This window comes from Giraffa tippelskirchi, chromosome 2 (assembly GCF_054371585.1).
Source record: "Giraffa tippelskirchi isolate mGirTip1 chromosome 2, T2T-mGirTip1v1.2.pri, whole genome shotgun sequence".
Classification (NCBI taxonomy): domain Eukaryota; kingdom Metazoa; phylum Chordata; class Mammalia; order Artiodactyla; family Giraffidae; genus Giraffa; species Giraffa tippelskirchi.
The window spans coordinates 61,145,344-61,164,563 of record NC_137276.1 but is presented as its reverse complement, the minus strand read 5'-3'; the positions used below and the strand labels follow the sequence as shown (position 1 = coordinate 61,164,563).

Sequence of the window (19,220 nt, the reverse complement as noted above, 5' to 3'; positions counted from 1 at the left end):
TGAGGCTACACGGTATTGTGCCGTTCCTTGATCGGCCTTACATAGAAAACATAATATACCTATATTTATGTTGATTCTAAACAGGGAGTGCATAAAGAGAGGTGTGTCATTTTACCTACTGTCTTGGAGGTGAAATTAAGGAGCTATCCATTTTGAGAAAGGGACATATTTCTGAGTAATGAGTTAAGTGCAGTTTTTGAACATTCAGATCTTATTATACATCACAATAAGAGTGTTTTTTGTTCCTCAGTCAGGTTCTTGTTAAGGAGGCCTGCCATACATGGACATTTGTAAATTATTTGTTAAAGGACGTTCCTTTTATTTTTTGGAAAAAAATCACCCTTGTCTTGGTGAATTTAAGCAGTATCAAGCCCGAGTAGAGAAAACACCTCCTTTCTCATTCTAGGTCTTTGATGCCAAAAGTCGCAGATGAGATGGTCCTGCCTTCTGGAGAAATACATATGTGTCTTTCATCTGGGAAACGTCTTTCTGGGGTAGTACCAGCTGGAAGACGTCAACTGGGATGACCAAATACTTGATGGATGGACGAGGGGTGCAGCAGAGGTGGCTGAGGGCCATTCATATGCAGTGTGTTTGAAAGCACTTTGAAAAGTATAGCGTTCTTAGCATGCATTTGTATGCGATATGAAAGCATATTTTTATTAAGCACACTTCAACATATGGTTCCAAAGAAGAGGAACGTGTTACACTGTTTTCAAACTTTATTTGGGTGTGTGTGTGTTTTCCTTCTGTACACTGAGCAGCATCTTTAGGCATTGATTTCAGTAATGATGTTTATCCTTTCTAAGGCTTCCTAAGGAATCGCCCTAATTTCTTAGAACACTGCTTCCATTACCTCCACACTCACTTTGGGAAAATGTGAAATTCCTAGCCCGCTTTCAAGGCTTTCCACAATTTTGACTGACCCTACCCTGCAGTGAAGCCGTTGTGTCAGAAAGCCCTGCCTGCCATCATTTTCACGTTTCTACTTCTATTCATGTCATTCTTTCTTTTTGAGGCCCCCCTCCCCTGACTGTAGCCCCCCAGATATGGCCCATCCTCTGGAGTGCCACTGGCTCAGCTCCTCCTCGAGACATCCTGCATCCTGTCTTAATAGTGCACGTGTTCTCTCCGGAGCCCCCGGTGAGAATTACCCATGGCCTTGCTATGTAGTATCCTCATCTGACCTGCTGCCTTCTTGGCATTAATGGTACAAGGTAGTGACAGTAGTGGTAATGGAGATAATAAAAATACTTATTCAGAGTATTGTCCTCTTTGTGAAGATTCAAATATTGTGGCTCAGAGAGGTGAATTAACTTTTCCAAGATCACTCAGCTAGCAAGTGGAGGAGCTGGATTTTGAAGCCTGATAATTTCAGTCTGGGGCCCAAGCTCTTAACCACTATGCATACTGCCTTCATGATGGCTTCGTCACATTGGTGTCTGCAGCTATTTGTACTTAGTAGGTCCTTAGGAATTCTTTACTGAATAAATAAATCTAAAACATTGGGTGAAAATAGCAGCATATTCCCTTATGAATAGGAGATGTTTGGAGGAGGTCCCAAGGCCCCAACGTGTGAGCAAACCTGGATGGAATTTAAATGGTTGGTTTCCTAGTTATTTTCACGGCACTTTTCTCCTTTACTGTTAAGCACCATCCCCCTCCCTTGCTGAGATCTGAACTTTGTACATAGCCTTGGTTGACAAGACAGCGGTTTATCTTGCATGAGCCAATTGATAATGTATTAGGTGCTCTCTGCAAGGTACTTGGGGCTTCCCAGGTGGTTCCATGGTAAAGAATCCACGTGCCAAACAAGAGACATGGGTTTGACCCCTGGGTAAGGAAAATCCTTTAAAGAAGGAAATGGCAACCCACTCTAGTATTCTTGCCTGGAAAATCCCATGGAGAGAGGAGCCTGGCAAGCTATAGTCTACAGGTTTGCAAAAGAGTAAGACATGCCCTAGCGACTAAACAACAACAACAAAAATGTTCTTGGGGTGAGTTTTATATAATTTTGGCATTATAAGGCTAAGAGCTGGCTTGGCTGCTGCCATGCACATTTCTGGCAGCCCTGGAGCACATTGGCTAAATCACCACGACACTTTTTCCTTCTCTGCTTGGATGCCAATTCAGAATCCTTCTCAGCACAGGACCCCTTTCCTTTGAGGATTCAGGAGACTGAGATCCAGAGAGGTGTTACTCCAGCAATCAGAGTTAGCCTGCAAAAGTACATCTATGTGCTCTCACTGGTCTAAGAAGAAGCAAAGAAACTAGACTCAGTCTCTTTCCAGGTCTGGAAGCTGAGGGCCTGGGGCAGGGGGATGCCCTGCTCATCGCTGGCAAAAATGGAGCCCACACCCTCATCTCTACTTCCTGGTTAGTCTGTGATCCCTCCTCAGATCTGGAAGCAGATCAACTTCCTGTACCAGCTCATTCAGTAAGACTTAGCACATCTGGTTGTGTGTATGCATTTTTCATCAGCTGTCCCCCTGGAAATTCCCTCATCATGAATGTGGACAATGAATTGAGTGATGTGGATTATGTTTTATTAGGGTTGCCTTTTGATACAACAAGTATCTATATAAGGCTTCTTGGTACTCTCTGCAATATTCACCCCGGAAATACAGTATTTTATTCTCTGTGCCCTTGATGTTGAAGTGAAGCATATTGTTTCCCTTTAGGACGCCATTAAAAGTCGATGATGACCTTTACGATGACTAATAGTTTTCACAGGCTTTAATTGTGACTTTTTTTTTGGCAGAGCAGCATCCGTCCACTTCATACATCTTTTGTATCAGGGAATCAATAAAAACTGCCGCCTTTTGTTGATGTTATAGGAGATTTTATGCCGATGACAAGGGATTTGATTTAATATTCTCTTTAAATAAGATCAACACTGCTGCAGTTATAAACTCTTCGAAAAACTGTCAAGTCCATCAATATAGCATGAAACAAAAAGTTAGCAGCCTGGTATAAATTAGTACATGCATTGTGTCTTTGGGAAGGGCGGTAGATATTTATGATTGTGTGCTAAAGTGTATATATATATATATATACTTTAGAGATTTCTTTCTGCTCTTTCAACCATGAGTAGGAAATGCAGAGGAGCATTTCATTACTACCATGTTCCAAACTGCAAACTTTCTTTGCCAGTTAATGATTTTCTGGGGGCAATTCCAAATGTGGTGATATGATATAAACAGGTATTTATGATCGGTGATACAATCCTTAGTGAGTATGGATTTATAGTTAAATGGTGAAGTGGGAATCCAGCCAGCGATTATTGACAGAGCTTCTAGAATCTATATATATATATTTTTTGTTTCCATTATTCACCCACACTTTCTTCTGGGGCCTGATTATCTCTGTAAGTCTGTTTTGCTAGTTTAGTTGAGAGGTGAATAGGAGACTGCGATTCAGGGCCATAGGCCCTGTGTGTTTGTCAGCAAGTGGGACACCTTGTCCCCATAACTATTCCCTCATACCTTACCATTTTCATTAGACTGTAATTATGTTATATGATTATTCCATCTCTTTGACTCTGTTCTAGGTGAATAGGGGACCCAGTAGGAGCAGATCTGATTGACAATAAATAACTGGAGTGAGGCTTGTGTCCACAGGTTACGGCTGTTCCTGGGGAGAATCCACAGTGTCCAAGATGAGAGCCACTGTGGCCCTTGGAACAAGAGCCAACTTCCCCAGAGCAGCTTCAGACTGGTGAGCATGTCACATGTGTTATAGATAGCCTGGGTGACATGGGTCATGTTAGCAGAACAGGAAGAGGCAAGAGGCTGAGGCTTAGGCAGATCTGAGGTCAGGTGATCCAGGGGGAGCGGGGTGTGCAGCACGCCAGGGAGATGACAGCAGAGCCCTCTGCAGCACCCAGCAGAAGGCAGTGGAGGCCTCTGCTTTCATGAGGTTCTCTTTTAAGAGAAGTCCGCTCAGAGTGGTCTGTGGCGCCTGACCCATGGGGTGAAACCATCAGACCAGAATTTGTTGAAGGGTAGTCCACAGACTGCTTACATCTCAGTTACTTGGGACTTTAATGAGACTCTCTCATGAGGAAGCTGAGTCTGTGTTTTGAAAAGCTCTCCAAATAAGTTCCATGCTACCAGTAAAGCTTTAGAACCATTGCTCCAGATGTAAGGATGGTTGCCAAGTTAGAACAAGCTCAGATCTCCTTTTAGCTTTTTCCAAAAGATTCAGGATTCATATTTGGAGAGAGTGATATTCTTTGAATGGATCTAGGATAGAGATGTTTTATTCAACAAGGCTATTTGAGAAACAGACTTTCTTAAGAAAACACACAATACAGTTGACCCTTGAATAACTTAGGATTGAACTACAACGGCCCACTTCTAGGTGGATTTTCTTCAATAGTAAATACTACAGTACTGCATGATCTGAGGTTGGGTTGAATATGTGGCTAGAGAATCACAGATATGGAAGAACTGCATAAGTGAATGGCCCACTATAAGTTACACAGGGTTTTTCAACTGAGAGGAGGGTCTGCACCCCTAATATTTGTGCTGTTCAAGGGGCAAGTGTATATGTGTCCTTTTGCTTGCGCTTAATGTCTCATGGACATAAATTTTCATGTAATTTCAGATGTCTGTGGTACCCTCATCATGAATCCTGTGTTGAAAACTCTTGATTGGAAGACAAGGTTGTGTACTTGTTACTTTTCACTGATCACCATGTGCTTGTTCTAACGATTGAGTTGAAGGCATGATCAAAATATCACCTCTCTGTATTGTCCTAGAGAAAGTTCTGATTGATGGAAATGCCAGATTTTCATTGTCATGAATACTTTGGTGAACATTGTAATATGCGGCCCCCAATATAGATAATTAATCCATTTGTCACCATTGGGAAGCATTGATATTCTTGAATTTGCATTTTGGTTCTCCTTTGAATGTTTGGAATCCTTTCCGTAGCCTTAGTCCTACATGTGCGAACCATTTGGAAGTGTCACTTGTGCAGGGGGAAAAAGTGAAGAACTTCCTTCTCTAGGACTCAGAGCCCTTGAACTTGAAGATCCCTCTTTTTGGTCTGGTAGATAGGGCTCTGACATGGAGTGACTCACAGAAGCATGGATTAATGTTGTTTTTTTGAGAGTTCTTCATAGGCATGAGTCACTCACCAGACCACACATCAGCTGTCTTCTGCCCAATGTTTTTTGTCATTGTGGAGGAGAAGAGTATAAACTGATAGTATCTCTGCTCATTATCCTGGGTGGTACTTAAGCTGCCTGAGTGTTCCTTTTTGGGATTTATTAGTTAAAGGTTTTCTTTTCAATAAACATTTGTAGCATATTCAGTGAGCTTTCCTAAGGAAGGGGGGATCATTTGGCAGTCTCTTCAGTTATTGGACCTTTTTTTTTTTAATCTTAGGACACCCTTTTCCCACTGAGTCATTCAGATATGCCCTCCTCTCCCTAGACTTGGCCCCATTGCCTGAGATGTTCATGTGTTTTTCTGTGAATACCAGCCGAGTGCAGGCGCCCAATTGACACAGCCAGATCAAAACGCTTTGAATTTTGAAAATGATCCCCCTCTTGGTATTGAGCCCAGTGATAAAAGCAAAGCAGTTGTCATCTTGAAAACAGAGCTGTATACATGGCAGAGCCTTTCCAATTAGCACACTTAAGATGCGTGTTAGAAGTGATGGGATGTGGGATGTTACAGAGTGAAATGCGGGTAATAGGGCTTTAAATTTTCATGTTTCAGTTGATTTTTTTTCTATTACAGTTTGAAGGAAATTGTTGCACATTATTGGAGCTCCTAAGTGCATTTTAACACTGCTCTTTCAGTGTGCAATAATATCTTCCAAAACAACAGAAATACTGGTCACAAAAAAAGCTTGTGTCCATTGATTTTCCAAGTAGAGAGAAAGTAATATATTATTTAAAAATTACTACTAAATAACAATCAGTTTAGGTCATTCTCCAGGTACTTTTCTGCCTTCTGCTAAGCAACTGGTTTGATGGGATCCTTAAACTGAACAACTTGGCATTTTTAATGTTCACCAGACTCAGGATCAAAAATGAATTCTCTCCATACACACATGCAGAGAAATTAAAGCCAAATGTCCAGCATAAAGCAACGGGTTTGTAATCTGCAAGTATCCTATCAGAGTTATTTACATATGTGATATACTCCCTAGAACGTGGATGTCTAGCATAGGGTCTGATATAGAGTAATAATCATAATACATAGTCGTGGTTAGTGTTACTAGTGTTCACCACTTTCTATTTGTGGTTCTCCTTCTTTCTACATAGGGGAGTTACACCTCCCTTCCCTCTTGAAGTTAGGTGTGCCTTGCTTTGGTCAATTCAGTGGGAGCAGAAGTGATTCGTGTCACTTTCAGGTAGAAGCATTGAAGACCCAGTTAACAGTGGACGTTTCTTATGCTATGGTAAACGCTAAAGCCTTTTATTGAGAGACCAATGTTATAAGATGCTGGAGGCTCTGTAAGCTTGGTTCCCTAAGTGGCTGCAGTGACCTCCCCACTAGCCAACCCACACTGGACATGTAGAATAAGACAGAACTCACCTGTTGTTGCTTTAAGCTGCTGAGATTTAAGGTTTGTTCATTATTAAAGAATAATCTAGCCTACTTTGGCTGATGCACAAATTAACATTTATTCGGTGCTATGTGCCAGGAGGTTAAAGTGCTCTCTATGTATTAATTCATTTAATCATCACTTATAACCAATGAGAGTTACTCCTGTTATCTCCTTTTTTTTTTTTTTTCAGAAGAGGTGCTGAGATGTTAAATCACTTGCTTAAGAATGCATTGCTGGTGAGGAACAGAAGTGAGATGGAACCCAGGCAATCTGAAGTATGCTCAGTAAATGCTAAATGATTGATCCAAGATCAGAGAGGGTTTTATTGGTTTGGTAGAACATACAGTCTTCCATGTGGTATTATTGGAGAGGGTACCAGTTGGCATTATCTATCCCAAATGTCTCCAGCTGCCTGTCATTCTGCCAGTATGGTTACTTATTTTTAGGCCTTGAAATGTTGGGGCTTTTTAGTTGAATATGGTTGGCAACACCCTATAAAGGTTTATAAGGTGAGGTGCTCCCAAAGAGCCTGTGAGTCACCAGAAAGGAAGTCAGGGACCCCAGGGGAAAGTAAGAAGGAACCAATCACTAGAGTTACCCTTTGGCTGAGGGTTGCCCTCATTAGAATTAGTGTCTGCTGTGTTGTGCTATGTGCTCTGAGAAGCTGAAACTCTCATGGGAGGTCCCACCTATGGGTTGATTCAGGCTCTCAAAGGGAAAGTTGGGGATGGGATGACTGCAGCTTTGCTCAACTGTTTATTGCTTTAGAAAGATATGGGTCAGTTTTCTTATGTGGGCAGAAAAAGGAGTTATGGTGTGGCAAGGGAACTCTAAGTAGTGTGATTTTGCTCAATCATTCTAATATGTTTTAGTCAAGGGTAGTAGTTAATTCATTCCATTCCTTTGCCTGCAGCTGGTTTGTCTCAGAAACGACTTTCATAAACACACATACTTTCACACTGAGTTAGCTGAAGAGCCTTGGCCAAGGTTCTTTTGGTCGTAAGTGACAGAAACCTACTTAGAAACTTAGTCCTTTTGAAGCAAAAAACAGGAATTGGTCTAAAGATGTGAGATAAAGAGTCATCTTAGGGAACCCCAACACTAAATGTATGGCCATGGGGGCAGGGACAGGAATCTAGAAAGCTCTGCAGAGCTACACCTCCTTCTGCTTATAGAAGTTGTGTGGAGGTCTTCTCTATTCTCTCAGTACATTTGCTTTCTCTCCCTCCATTCCTTTGCCCTGTTAGCTTTTTCTGCTGTCATATGTTCATGGTCAAACAATACGGTTCCTGAGCTTATGGACCTTCAGTTCACATACGCATTTGGAACTGATAAGCAGCCTTAACTCCCAGTTCTGCAAACTGGAAAGAGAAAATTTAAACCATTTTGAGTCTGTTCTTAGCCGCTATAGGCAATGGTGATGGGATTAGATCTTTCATGTATTTAACAGTATATGTGCCTAGGATGGTAAAGAATCTGCCTGCAATGCAGGAGACCCTGCATTCCTAGGTCGGGAAGGTTCGATTCCTAGGTTGGGAAGATCCGCTGGAGAAGGGATAGGCTACCCACTCCAGTATTCTTGGGCTTCCTTTGTGGCTTAGCTGGCATAGAATCAGCCTGCAATGTGGGACACCTGGGTTTGATCCCTGGGTTGAGAAGATCCCCTGGAGAAGAGAATGGCTCTACCCATTCCAGTATTCTGACCTGGAGAATTCCATGGACTATATAGTCCATAGTGTTGCAGAGAGTTGGACATGACTGAGTGACTTTCACTCATTTCACGTGCCTAGGATGTACAGTCACAGTGTTAAATGCTGGGGACACTGATATGGATAAGGCAATGCTTTTGTCTTTGAGATAGCTCTACTCTGGAAGGGGATGTGAGTCCAGAACTCAGCCCAGAATATCCAAGGGTTGGATATAACCTAATGGTTATAAGACTCCTTGTAGGAGTCACATCTTGTTTTAATAAAAAATTCTAATAGAGTAATGAACTGCTCTTGTAAAATGGAAAACCCCCTGTGCTGAAAAGTATTTAATCTGAGGTAGGCTCATCATCTCTACTGTAGGATGTTACCTGAGGAAGTTCTCTCCTCATCCAGCAGTTTAGATTAGATGACCCTTGTTCTCTGATTCTATGATTTTTATGATAAACCTTGTGATACACAAGCTCTGAGGGCTATAGAAATAAATGGGGAAGAAATGGTATGTTCTAGAAATGATCAGAAAAGGCATTTTAGTGTAATTGTGTCTTGAATTTGGCTCCAGAGAAAGGAGAGAAGGTGAGTAGACAAGGCAAGAAGAATATATTCCAAGTTGCATGGTGAAATGTGTAAAGACCCAAAGATGATGAGTGTGGTATGTATGAGAGACAAGAGACACATGTATTTGGGATCTGTCAGGAAGCTGAGGAAAGGCAAGACAAGTTGAATTTTAGGAAGGTGTTAGAATGATGAGATTAGGTAGTTGAATTTATATATAATTCTGTAGAACCAGAGGGCATTTGTTGTGGGTAGAATACTCTTTACCATAAAATAAGGCTCAAGAAAAAAATGGTTTTAAGCATGGAGGACCTCTTTTATGTTACAAGAAAAAAGCTAAGTGAAGCAGTTAAGGGCCTGGTCCAGTGATTGACATCAAGGACCCAGATTCCTGCCATCTATTTCTTGGCCGATTTACCATACAGGCTTGGTGCTTAGGCTCCTTCCCTCATAGCCACAACCTGAGTTCAAGTGTCCCATGAATCATAGACAGACGCGGTAATCTAATGTTGAAGAGTTGGGAGGGATGTTTCCTTCTGTGCGTCCCTTTTAATTTGAGATAAAATGTCTCCCAGAAAACATCCTTTCATGTCCTATTGGCCACAGTTCACCACCCATGTCTTAGCTTTTGGGGAGAACGAGAGAGAAAGGTCACCTGTGCCAGCAAAGATGGAGATGCTGCCTAAGGGTTGTGGAGTTAGCTGCCAGTAGCATCTCCCCAGCCAGCTCATGCAGGACATCTTGTATTATTGCCTAATTTCACAGATAGTGGCATGTAATAGCTGTCATATACCCAGTATCTTTTATATTATCAGGGATTCTGCAGTGTCCTGTTTTTACCCTTTTACAGCAACCCTTCCAGGTAGGTGGAATCATTCTCACTTACTGTTGAGGAAACTGACTGTGTATGGGTAACTGGGTTAGTTAGTGTCTAGAGGGATAAGATCTTTTTAAAATCACAGTCACAGTCTTGGGTTTGAGAGTGGCTTTAGGCCAGCCTGCTCCCTTCCTCCAAAGGTGCCCCCCTCCACTTCCCATGTCCCTGCCAAGTGGCAGTGGAGCCAACTCTTGAATGCTTGTAGGGACGGAAGTTTCCTAACTACTGGCCCAGTGTTGTTTCCAGTCCACATCACTGGCAGAGTACAGACATGTCATGGATTGAGGAGGACTCCTGGTTTTCTTCTGTTGCTCCCCTCCTTCCCCCAGGAGGTATCTTTTATAGATGCTGGCTGCTAGTGCTGGTGACATCATGGCACTGGCATCATGGGGCATGCTGAAATCCATTAGCTGGTGTTCTCTCCTCTCACAAGTGAAGAAGAGGCCACGTGAAAAGTTAGTTTGGCCTCCCCAGCTTCCTTAAGCCTGAGACCCTGTGCCAGGTATTGCTATTTTCTATTTGCTAAATGTTAGTGGAAACAAAGAGCTGTTTTGTTTGGTTTGTGTTTCCCTGTGGAAAAGATTACTTTAGGCACATTTTAGAAAATGCTTTTAAAAAGAATCTTGTGTAGGTTGAAAACATAGGGGAAGAAAGCAAATGTCTTGATGGCTTTTTATTACAATAAAAATTGTAGTGAAAGCTCTCTCAACTTCCTCCCTCCTTCTATCCCACTAAACAAACCTTTGTTTGTGGGAGGAGGATTAGGTTTAAACAGCAGGAGCAGAGATGAGGAAGTAGCATCATTTGGGGACCCTAATACTGAAAAGGTCACCACCAGTGACATCTCCTGAATATTTGTCAAAATTCAAGAGGTGCTTTAAGAGTAAGAGTTTGCTACTGGTGGTAGTGGGAAGGGATTACCCATGGATCCAATACGAAAAACATTTTAAGTCTATCACAGGAGATTTGAGGGGTAAAAGGAGAATGGCACTGGTGATGGTTTATTCGCTCAGTCATGTCCAACTCTTTGTGACCCACGGACTGTAGCCCACCAGGCTCCTCTGTCCATGGGATTCTCCAGACAAGAACACTGGAGTGGGCTGCCATTTCCTTCTCCAAGAAGGAGGATAGAAGCAGTAAAATTCAAGCAGTAAAAAGTGTTTTCGTTGTTACTGTTTTTGGGAAAATGCTTTTAGTATTCAGCTGCTCTCCTCAAGTGCCTTTAAATTGGTCTTCCCTTTCTTTGACTAATAAAAAGGGCATCTTATAGAAATCCATCAATTATGTGAGATCTTCTCTCTATAAACCTTCTCTGAAGTTTGGTGATTGGTGGGCAGGTTGTTGTGTTGGCAGCTGCAGTACTGCTGATGTCCTAGATAGGTCTATGACTTGGGACCCATCTAGGGAGGAGATGATGCACATAGCCCTTTAGTGGTCAGGAGGACCCTGACCATTTCTGCACATGACACCTGAAACATGCAAGGAAATGTTTAGTCTAGAACCTTACTGTCAAATGTGGTAGCTGCTAGTCACATATGCCTGTTGAACAGTTGAAATGTGGCAGATTGAGATGTGCTATAGGTGTAAAACACATTGAAGACTTAGTGGGAAAGGAATGCAAAATTCTCATCACTGCCCTTTAATTTTGATTATATGTTGAAATGATAATGTTGTAGATACATTAGATTAAGTAAAATACATTATTAAAACTATTTTTGCCTATTTCTCTTTACCTTTATGATGTGGCTACTAAAAAGTGTGAAATATCGTTGCATTTCTGTTGGATAACACTGGTGTAGGTGAGAGTTCAGCAAGTCATGGCCTGTTTTCATAAATAAAGTTTTAAGGGCCATGACCACTGGTCAGTGTGTTGTCTGTGTCTGATTTCATGCTGCAATGGTTCACAGAGCTTACAATATTTATTTTCTGGGCCTTTGCAGAGAAAAGTCACTAAACTGTAGTCTAAAGGGTTCTGGAAAACATGGCAGGACCTAAAAGCAGTCTGGAAAGCCCTGATTCTTACTCCCTCAGGCAAGGAGAGAGAAGCAAGGATGCCCTGATGTCTCGAAGGTGCTTTAAGTTCAGTTCAGTTGCTCTCTCATGTCTGACTCTGCCACCCCATGGACTGCAGCACGCTAGGCTTCCCTGTCCATCACCAACTCCCGGAGCCTACTCAAACCCATGTCCATCGAGTCGGTGATGCCATCCAACTATCTCATCCTCTCTTGTCCCCTTCTCCTCCTGCCTTTATTTTTTTTTTTTCTTTTTCTTAAGATCTGCATTTACAATCTGCAGATACAAACAGGCATCCAGTAAATACATCCAGAACAAAGCGATTTCCGACACGTGACCCGCGTCTGCAGCCACAGGACGGGCCACTGCCCAGCAGAGCTCCTGACGTGGCCCCCACCGTGACCTGCCCCAGAAGTGTGGGGACGTGGGCTCGGTGGGGTGGGGTAGACACAGGACTCACCCATATCCACTCCCCAAGGACGCGGACTAAACAGTGTGTCTACACAGGCACCAAGAGGGACGTCACAGTCTTCAGTTGTTTTGTACTTGTCAGTTTTTATTTGCATGTACAGAGTTTTTGTCATGAGACAGAGACTTCATCTTGTCCCCTTCGGCCTGCGGGAGCAGCCCCGGGGAGCTGGTGAGTTGTCTGCGATCACGCCGGCTGCACTCAGATGCAGGGTGTCTGTGGACAGCCCTGTGCATCCTGGGGTGGACGTCACTTATAAAGGGTGTGTGAGCAGATTCTGTGAACCCGGCGTGGTCTGTCTCTGGGCTGCTTGGTGGCGGAGACGTCCTCCTGCCTTTAATCTTTCCCAGTATCAGGGTCTTTTCCAGTGAGTCAGTTCTTCGCATCAGGTGGCCAAAGTATTGGAGTTTCAATTTCAGCACCGGTCCTTCCAATGATATTCAGGACTGATTTCCTTTAGGATTGAGTGGTTTGTGCTTCCCACACTCCCCAGCCTGTTCTTTTTAAACAAATGTGAACCTCAAGCCCCTTCACTACTGAGAAGAGAGATTGTACAGCTAGACAGTTAACTCTGGATGAAAGGCAGAGTTGGAACCTTTTCCCATCCAGTGGAGGGGTATGGAAACATTGCTCCTGATTGCTGTATCTCTAAAGGTTATATGTTAGAGACACAGAGTTATGGCTGATAAGTAGCGTAATGACATGGAGTGAATTAAGTGGCCCACTTGCTCCAGTGAGCTGCCATGAAAGTGCAAGTGTTTAGTCGCTCATTCATGTCCGACTCTTTGTGACCCCATGGACTGTAGCCCTTTGGGCTCCTCTGTCTATGGGATTCTCCAGGCAAGAATACTGGAATGGGTTGCCATTTTCTTCTCCAGGGTATCTTCCCTCCCCGTAGATCAAACCTGGGTCTTCTGCATTGCAGGTAGATTACTTACCATCTGAGTAACCAGGGACTTGAGTTGCCATGGTACATGTCAATAATTTGGGGCCCGAAAGATATTTTATACCTAAGAGCTCCCATCAGTAAGAAGCTATTTCAAGGAAGTGTGCATTCTTCCCTGGGTTGGGAAGATTTTCTAGAGTAGGAAATGACAACCCACTCCAGTATTCTTGCCTGAAAAATTCCACTGACAAAGAAACCTGGCAGGCTACTGTCCATGGGGTTGCAAAGAGTGGGACACAACTGAGCTACTGAGAACACACAAAGATATTTTACACCTCAGAGCTCCCATCAGCTAGAAGCTATTTCAAGGAAGCATACTTTCTTAAAACCTTGGTTATCACCTGATACCTTGGAAAATGAGTGTTTACCTGGCTGAGTATAAGTTTTGGAGAGTGGTAAAGACTGGAGAGATGAGATGGATGGACGCAAGGGCAAACAGCACAAAAGGCCGGAGCTGACGCTACCCAAGCCAGAGCATTCTCCTGGGGCCAACTGGTGGGCAAGGGTCTCAGGAGGGTAACAGTCTTTGTTCCAAAGTGCAAATTGGTATGGCACTTCCTTAAAAATTCCTTTCTACTCCCCACCCCCCCAATTTAAATGCATTTCCTAGGATAAGACCCTGCATCAGAATCAAATTCCCCACAAGCTTTGGGTGGTATTAATGCCTGCCAGCACAGGGTGAACCCTGTTACAGTGAATGGAGTCACAGTATTCAGAATGAATTACAGGACGTTAGGCACGTGATTTACCACCTATAGTAAACAGGGCTTCACACATGGTGTATTTCTGCTGCATGGGTTAGTTATTAACTGCAAAAAAAGGGGAAATTCATTTAGAAGACATGCTCATTTTTTATGAGGTAAGGCTGCCTGGAGATGCATGGCGTTTTAAAGCAAACAAATTCCTGGGAGAGCCTGAGCTTACCACCCAGAAATGTGGCAAGGAATAAAAACATTTACACCAGTTTAATATGAATGGTTGAAAAAAATATCTATTGCACATTGAACGAGATATATGAAACCATAACCTACTCTTGTGTAGTAAGCAACAGAACCGTTCACCTAACAGATGACTATTCGAGTTGACATTATTCTGCATCTTTTCGATCTTCTCTTGCCAAGTGCTGGAGACTGTCAGGGAGAGCCCGCCAGATACATAGGCACTGTTGGCCTGGGGGTTGAGAGCTCGTAAGACTCTTGAAGGCGGAGGTTACCCAGTGATCCTCGTGCTGCAAACTGGAGTGGAAATCAAAGGATGACAGCCAACATAAACAGCGGCTGCATGTGGAATGTCAAAGTGAAGATGGATAGAGGTGGGACTTTCTCTGTCTCCTGCTCCCTTTCTAGTCTATAAAATGGAGCTTATTTCCTATCTTCCCGGAGAAGAAAAAGTACCATATGACTTTTGAGGGCCTCTGAAGTGATTCTCAGTTCATTCTTACAATGTAGGTGGAATTTGACCTCCTCCAAAATTATTCAGGGGTGACTCCTGCTTAATCCTACCATGATTTATCTACTACACATGAGCTATTAAAGCTAGAAGGAGTCTTGAGAGATGTTTTTGTGTAGCTTTCTTCTTTCACAGACCAAGAAATCGAGGCCTCAGAAAGGTTAATGAATTGCCTGAAGTTAAGTGCTAGCTGAGTGCAGGCCTGGTCCTAAGAACTCAGAGCTCCTTCCATTCGACCTTCTGTGTCTGTTCACACACAGAAAGTTACATGGGATCCCTGATTTTGAAAAGTAGTGAAATTAAAAATGTCCTCGATCCCATTGTTTGATTCGTAAATGACCTAGGTCATTTTCTGTGTCAGGGTACCTTACCTGGCTGGTACAGGTTCCTAATGTTTCATGATGCCTGGCCTGTGGAGCTTTCTTTTAATTAGTGTTTTGAAAGTTTCAGAGTTCAATTCACTCATCTCCTCTGGGGATGATAGTAACAATTTCATATTTGGGGAGATTAATTGAGTTTGGGAATTTTAGAGAATTAACTTTACTGTCCTATGCACTGGCGGCATGTTGAAATAAACTAGAGAGGCCATTCCTTGCAAAAGCAAAAGTGTTTCTTTGTAGAGTGAAATTTATGGGCTTTGACATTTCTATAATATTTAAACTCAAGAATCTTACTCTGATGGGTTTGTCTGACATCCCCAAACTCTTTAATTTAAGATCGCTGTAGAACTCTTGGTTTGTATTAATTCCATTTCATTTGTGTATTTTATGTGTTTAGTGGTCATATTTGAAAAACATCTCTTGTGAGTGCTCCACATAATTTTGGCAGAAAATTACTTTTTTTGTGTTTCTGTGATGATCCCCTGAGATCATTTTTGCATAAATCCAGCCTTCTATTTTCAGATACAAATCTGTTTTACACATGATTCTTCTTAGAAGAAAAGATGCATTTGTAGCTGAAAAATGTAAATTACTTTTCATGGAAAATACCTCTCTGGGCCCCTATTTCCAAAATGTGATGATTGCACATTGTATGTTTTTGTGAGTGCTCAGGAGACTGTTTTCCTTACAATTAGAAAATTCTTGATTGTGTGGCAGGTAGAATATAGTGACATGGTTGCTTCTGCAACACAGGCAAGTCAGAGGGTGGGGGTGGGTAGGTAGGGGGAAAAAAAAGCAAAAGATCCAATATGGATGTGATACTTAGTTAAGGGGAAGAGGTTTTGGTTTTGAAGTGGAGAGGTGGGAGTGGAGGGTGTCATGAGCATTCTTTAAAGGATAAGTGTGTTAGCAAAGGACATTTCTAACTCAGTTCAGTGCAGTTCAGTCGCTCAGTTGTGGTCATTTAAATATAATTACAGTCCCCCATTTGCAGTTCATCTTTGCTTTTGCTTTTTCATTGAGGATTCAGAGTTTTATTGGCTGCCTTATGGAAAGGCTTTTGGGCCAACTACCCTCCCCATCACAAGTATCATGAAATGAGGGAGGCCAGCAGACACATCTTCCTAGAAAGTCTTCTCTTCACTCCAAGGGTTACTATCTGAGGCACTTTGGGGGCACTGCTGTAAAGCAAAGTGTAAAATCAACGTATTCAGATTTGTGCCAAAGAAAGACTCAAGTTTGAGAACATTTACATCTGTTTTCAATAATTCCTCACATATGCTACAGAATGTACGTTATCCATCTTGTTATCCAGGAAATAACATTTGTTGCAAACAGTTTGCCAATTCGTAATTTTATTGAATTTGTTTATCATGCTGTGGCTTCATATGAGGTCTGAAAGATGGTGATCTTTGGTGTTCCAGCTGTTGTAACATTCTGCAGTGGGGCCTTAATTCTGGGCTCGCCTGGGAATCTTTGGAGGGTTTGTACTTTCTTAGAACTATAGACGAAGAGCTGGCGTTTTTGATGGGCAATTATTTTCAGGGAACACAGTAACTTTGCTCACACACTCCTCAAACCCATTTTCATTTCTGGCTTTTAAATACAGTCTTGGGACTGCCATGTTAAATAGAGCTCCTTGTGTGCCCCATACCATCTCCTTTGAAATCTGCACAAACTATTTTCATGTTTGTTTGAGAAAACATTACTCCTTGGCAGGAGGTGGGGGGACTTGATTCTTTAGCACTGACCCAAACTATCTCAAGCCTGAAAATAGGAAAAGTTTCTTTCCATAGAGAAGCTATGAAATATCTTTTTGCTGCATAAATATTATTATTTTCTTAAGATGTTGTTGGTAGATGAAAAGCAAGTTCAACTAGGTCTAATTTTATCATTTTCCTATTTTCTTTAGCCGACGTTTTCTTCACTGAGGTTTATATTGTCTTTGCCAAGACTGAGAAGAAAAAAAAATAATAACCTTGAAAGCTCTTTCAATCTGAATTACTCCTTAATGTTTTTAACGGTTTGTTATAACCACACAAATGTGATCTTGGGGCCATTTGGAGGTTATTGAGTTTCCTTGGAGATGAGACTTGGCATTTTCCTAACCAGAGTTTGCTTTTGTGGCCTAGAAGTTGTGAGGCGCATATATTTGGAGGGCTAAAGATTATTCCCCACCAAGAAGTTTTGTCAACCTGACCTTCTCCACTCTTCCGACGCTGCGCACACAGCAGTAATCTCTGCAGAGGAGAGCAAATAAAGTGAAGAAATATAGCAGTACGTGTTATTTTTACATCCTAAAGTAAATTCTCCAGCATTAAGGTCGACTGGGAATTTTCATCTCAGAGTTCTCATGAATGCTGCTCCACTTCGCTGTTGTCCTCTTGAATCTCTTTTTATTATAGGTCTTTGAGGGAGGTATTTCTTGTAGTAATTTACTCAGCCAGACAGATAAGTGAGATGTGGAGCTGGGGAAATATGGGGCCGGCAGAAGCCTTTGGGGGTCAGCTGGTCCTGCCATTCAGCCTGCAGGGGTAGGTACTATCGCCAGCCAAGTTGTAGGACTCGTTCCGTTATATTTAGAGAACCTGTGTCACCTAGAATTCCTGTGACAAGGTGACCTCCAGCACTAGATTCCAAAGTTAGTCCTGGTGAAATGAGCGTTCTTTGGATGTTGTTTGAGCCAAATGACTTTAGGTAGTCTGCTGAGCCCTTTCTGTGAGGTGATGGTCCAAGAATCACAGGTATCTAAGTAAGGACTTAGAAGGTTATCCTTTCGAGCTCCCCATCCCAAAGGAGGAATCCCAAAGAAGGAATCCATCTGATGCTACCTCTGTCAGTTTATCATCTCTTGTTGGAACCATAAGCAATTCAAGAAGAAGCTGGGCCACTGATGAAAGGCTGTCATGAGAACGTTGTTCTTTCTTTTGGTGGGATGTCTGTGGCCCTTCAACTTTTCTCCACTGATGTCAATTCTGAGAGACACAGATTTTAAAAATCACTCTTCAAAGGGTAAAAAAATGAAAAAGTATAGGACATTAAAAACAAGTAAACAAAATCACTTTTTCCACTTTATTTTTTTACTCCATCCTGCTGTTCTAAATCAACTTTCAAGGTCAATTGTGTCAGTTTTGAAGAAAAAAATGGATTTATTATTTTTCTTTTTTAGGATATGTTAGTAAAACAAGAATTCATTCATCATTTTAGGTTTTCCAGAAGGAAGATTCAGGTAAATTAAATTGATCAATTCTTCCCTAAGTTATTTGTTTTTAAGTTCTTTTGGTTGTTAAATAATGTGTGCTAAGTTGCTTCAGTCGTGTCTGACTCTTTGCGACCCCATGGACTGTAGCCTGCCAGGCTCCTCTGCGCATGGGATTTTCCAGGCAAGAATACTGGAATGGGTTGCTATTTCCTTCTCCAGGGGATCTTCCTGACCTAGAGATTGAACCCATGTCTCTTATGTCTCCTGCATTGGCAGGCGGGTTCTCTATTACTTGCACCACCTAGGTATTTTGGTTGGTAACTAACTCATCAATCGGCCTATAAAATAAATGCTTATTGACTGAATATTAAATACATAATTCATAAATTTTTGAATAAGCAAACCTTTGCTGCTGAGAGATGTCAACTGACTCATATCTCATCTTTATTTGATTGCTTATCATGAAAATAATTTTACTTGCTATTGCCTTCACAGCCTGTGTCCAATCAAAAGGCTTTTCTCCTCCCAAATATTTCTCATCACAAATATTCTCTAATCACTTATTACTGGATCCAGTTATTTGGAAGCATGATAAAGTGGGAAGTATTTTGGGGTTTCAGCCCAGCCACCTACCTGTTTATGAAGATTACCAGGGAAAATGTGTCTAACCTCTTTGTACCTTCTGCTGAGGGACTCCTGCAAGCAAAATGGTCTGTGTAATGCTCCAAGAACCTAATAGGTACTTAGGAATAGAGATACCTATTTCTTTGCTTTAGTCTACTGCAGTTGACCTTAGGGCTCTTACTGATCTTCATGTATATCAGGGATTTGAGTCTTGTCTCCAGATGCCTGCATTTTTTTAGAACTTTGATTCTGAGATGCCAAATACATCATCACATTCTCTCTAGCTTCCTGGATAAATAAGTTGAGCACATATCACAGAATTTCTGTAGAAGTCTCATTGTAAAATATTTTGTCCCATTGTCCCCTAAACTATTGAAATGTCTTAGAAATCTGAACATTTTGATATCTACTTTTGGAATCTCCTAGCCAATC

At 42.0% G+C, this 19,220-nt stretch overlaps 1 protein-coding gene across 19 annotated transcripts in view; it reads left to right on the top strand.

The window, feature by feature from the left end:
- Window positions 1-19,220, top strand: part of LRMDA (leucine rich melanocyte differentiation associated) — a 1,316,989-nt gene that overhangs the window by 391,860 nt on the left and 905,909 nt on the right. For 5 of the 19 annotated variants that reach the window (XM_081564482.1, XM_081564526.1, XM_081564462.1 and 2 more), the window contains one exon: window positions 4,609-4,666. The exons of 13 other annotated variants lie outside the window; for them this stretch is intronic. In XM_081564482.1, the coding sequence (XP_081420608.1) occupies window positions 4,609-4,666 (58 nt within the window). Of the gene's footprint in view, window positions 1-3,550; window positions 3,718-4,608; window positions 4,667-19,220 lie in introns of those variants that run through there. One more of the 19 variants, XM_081564547.1, reaches the window with a different exon arrangement.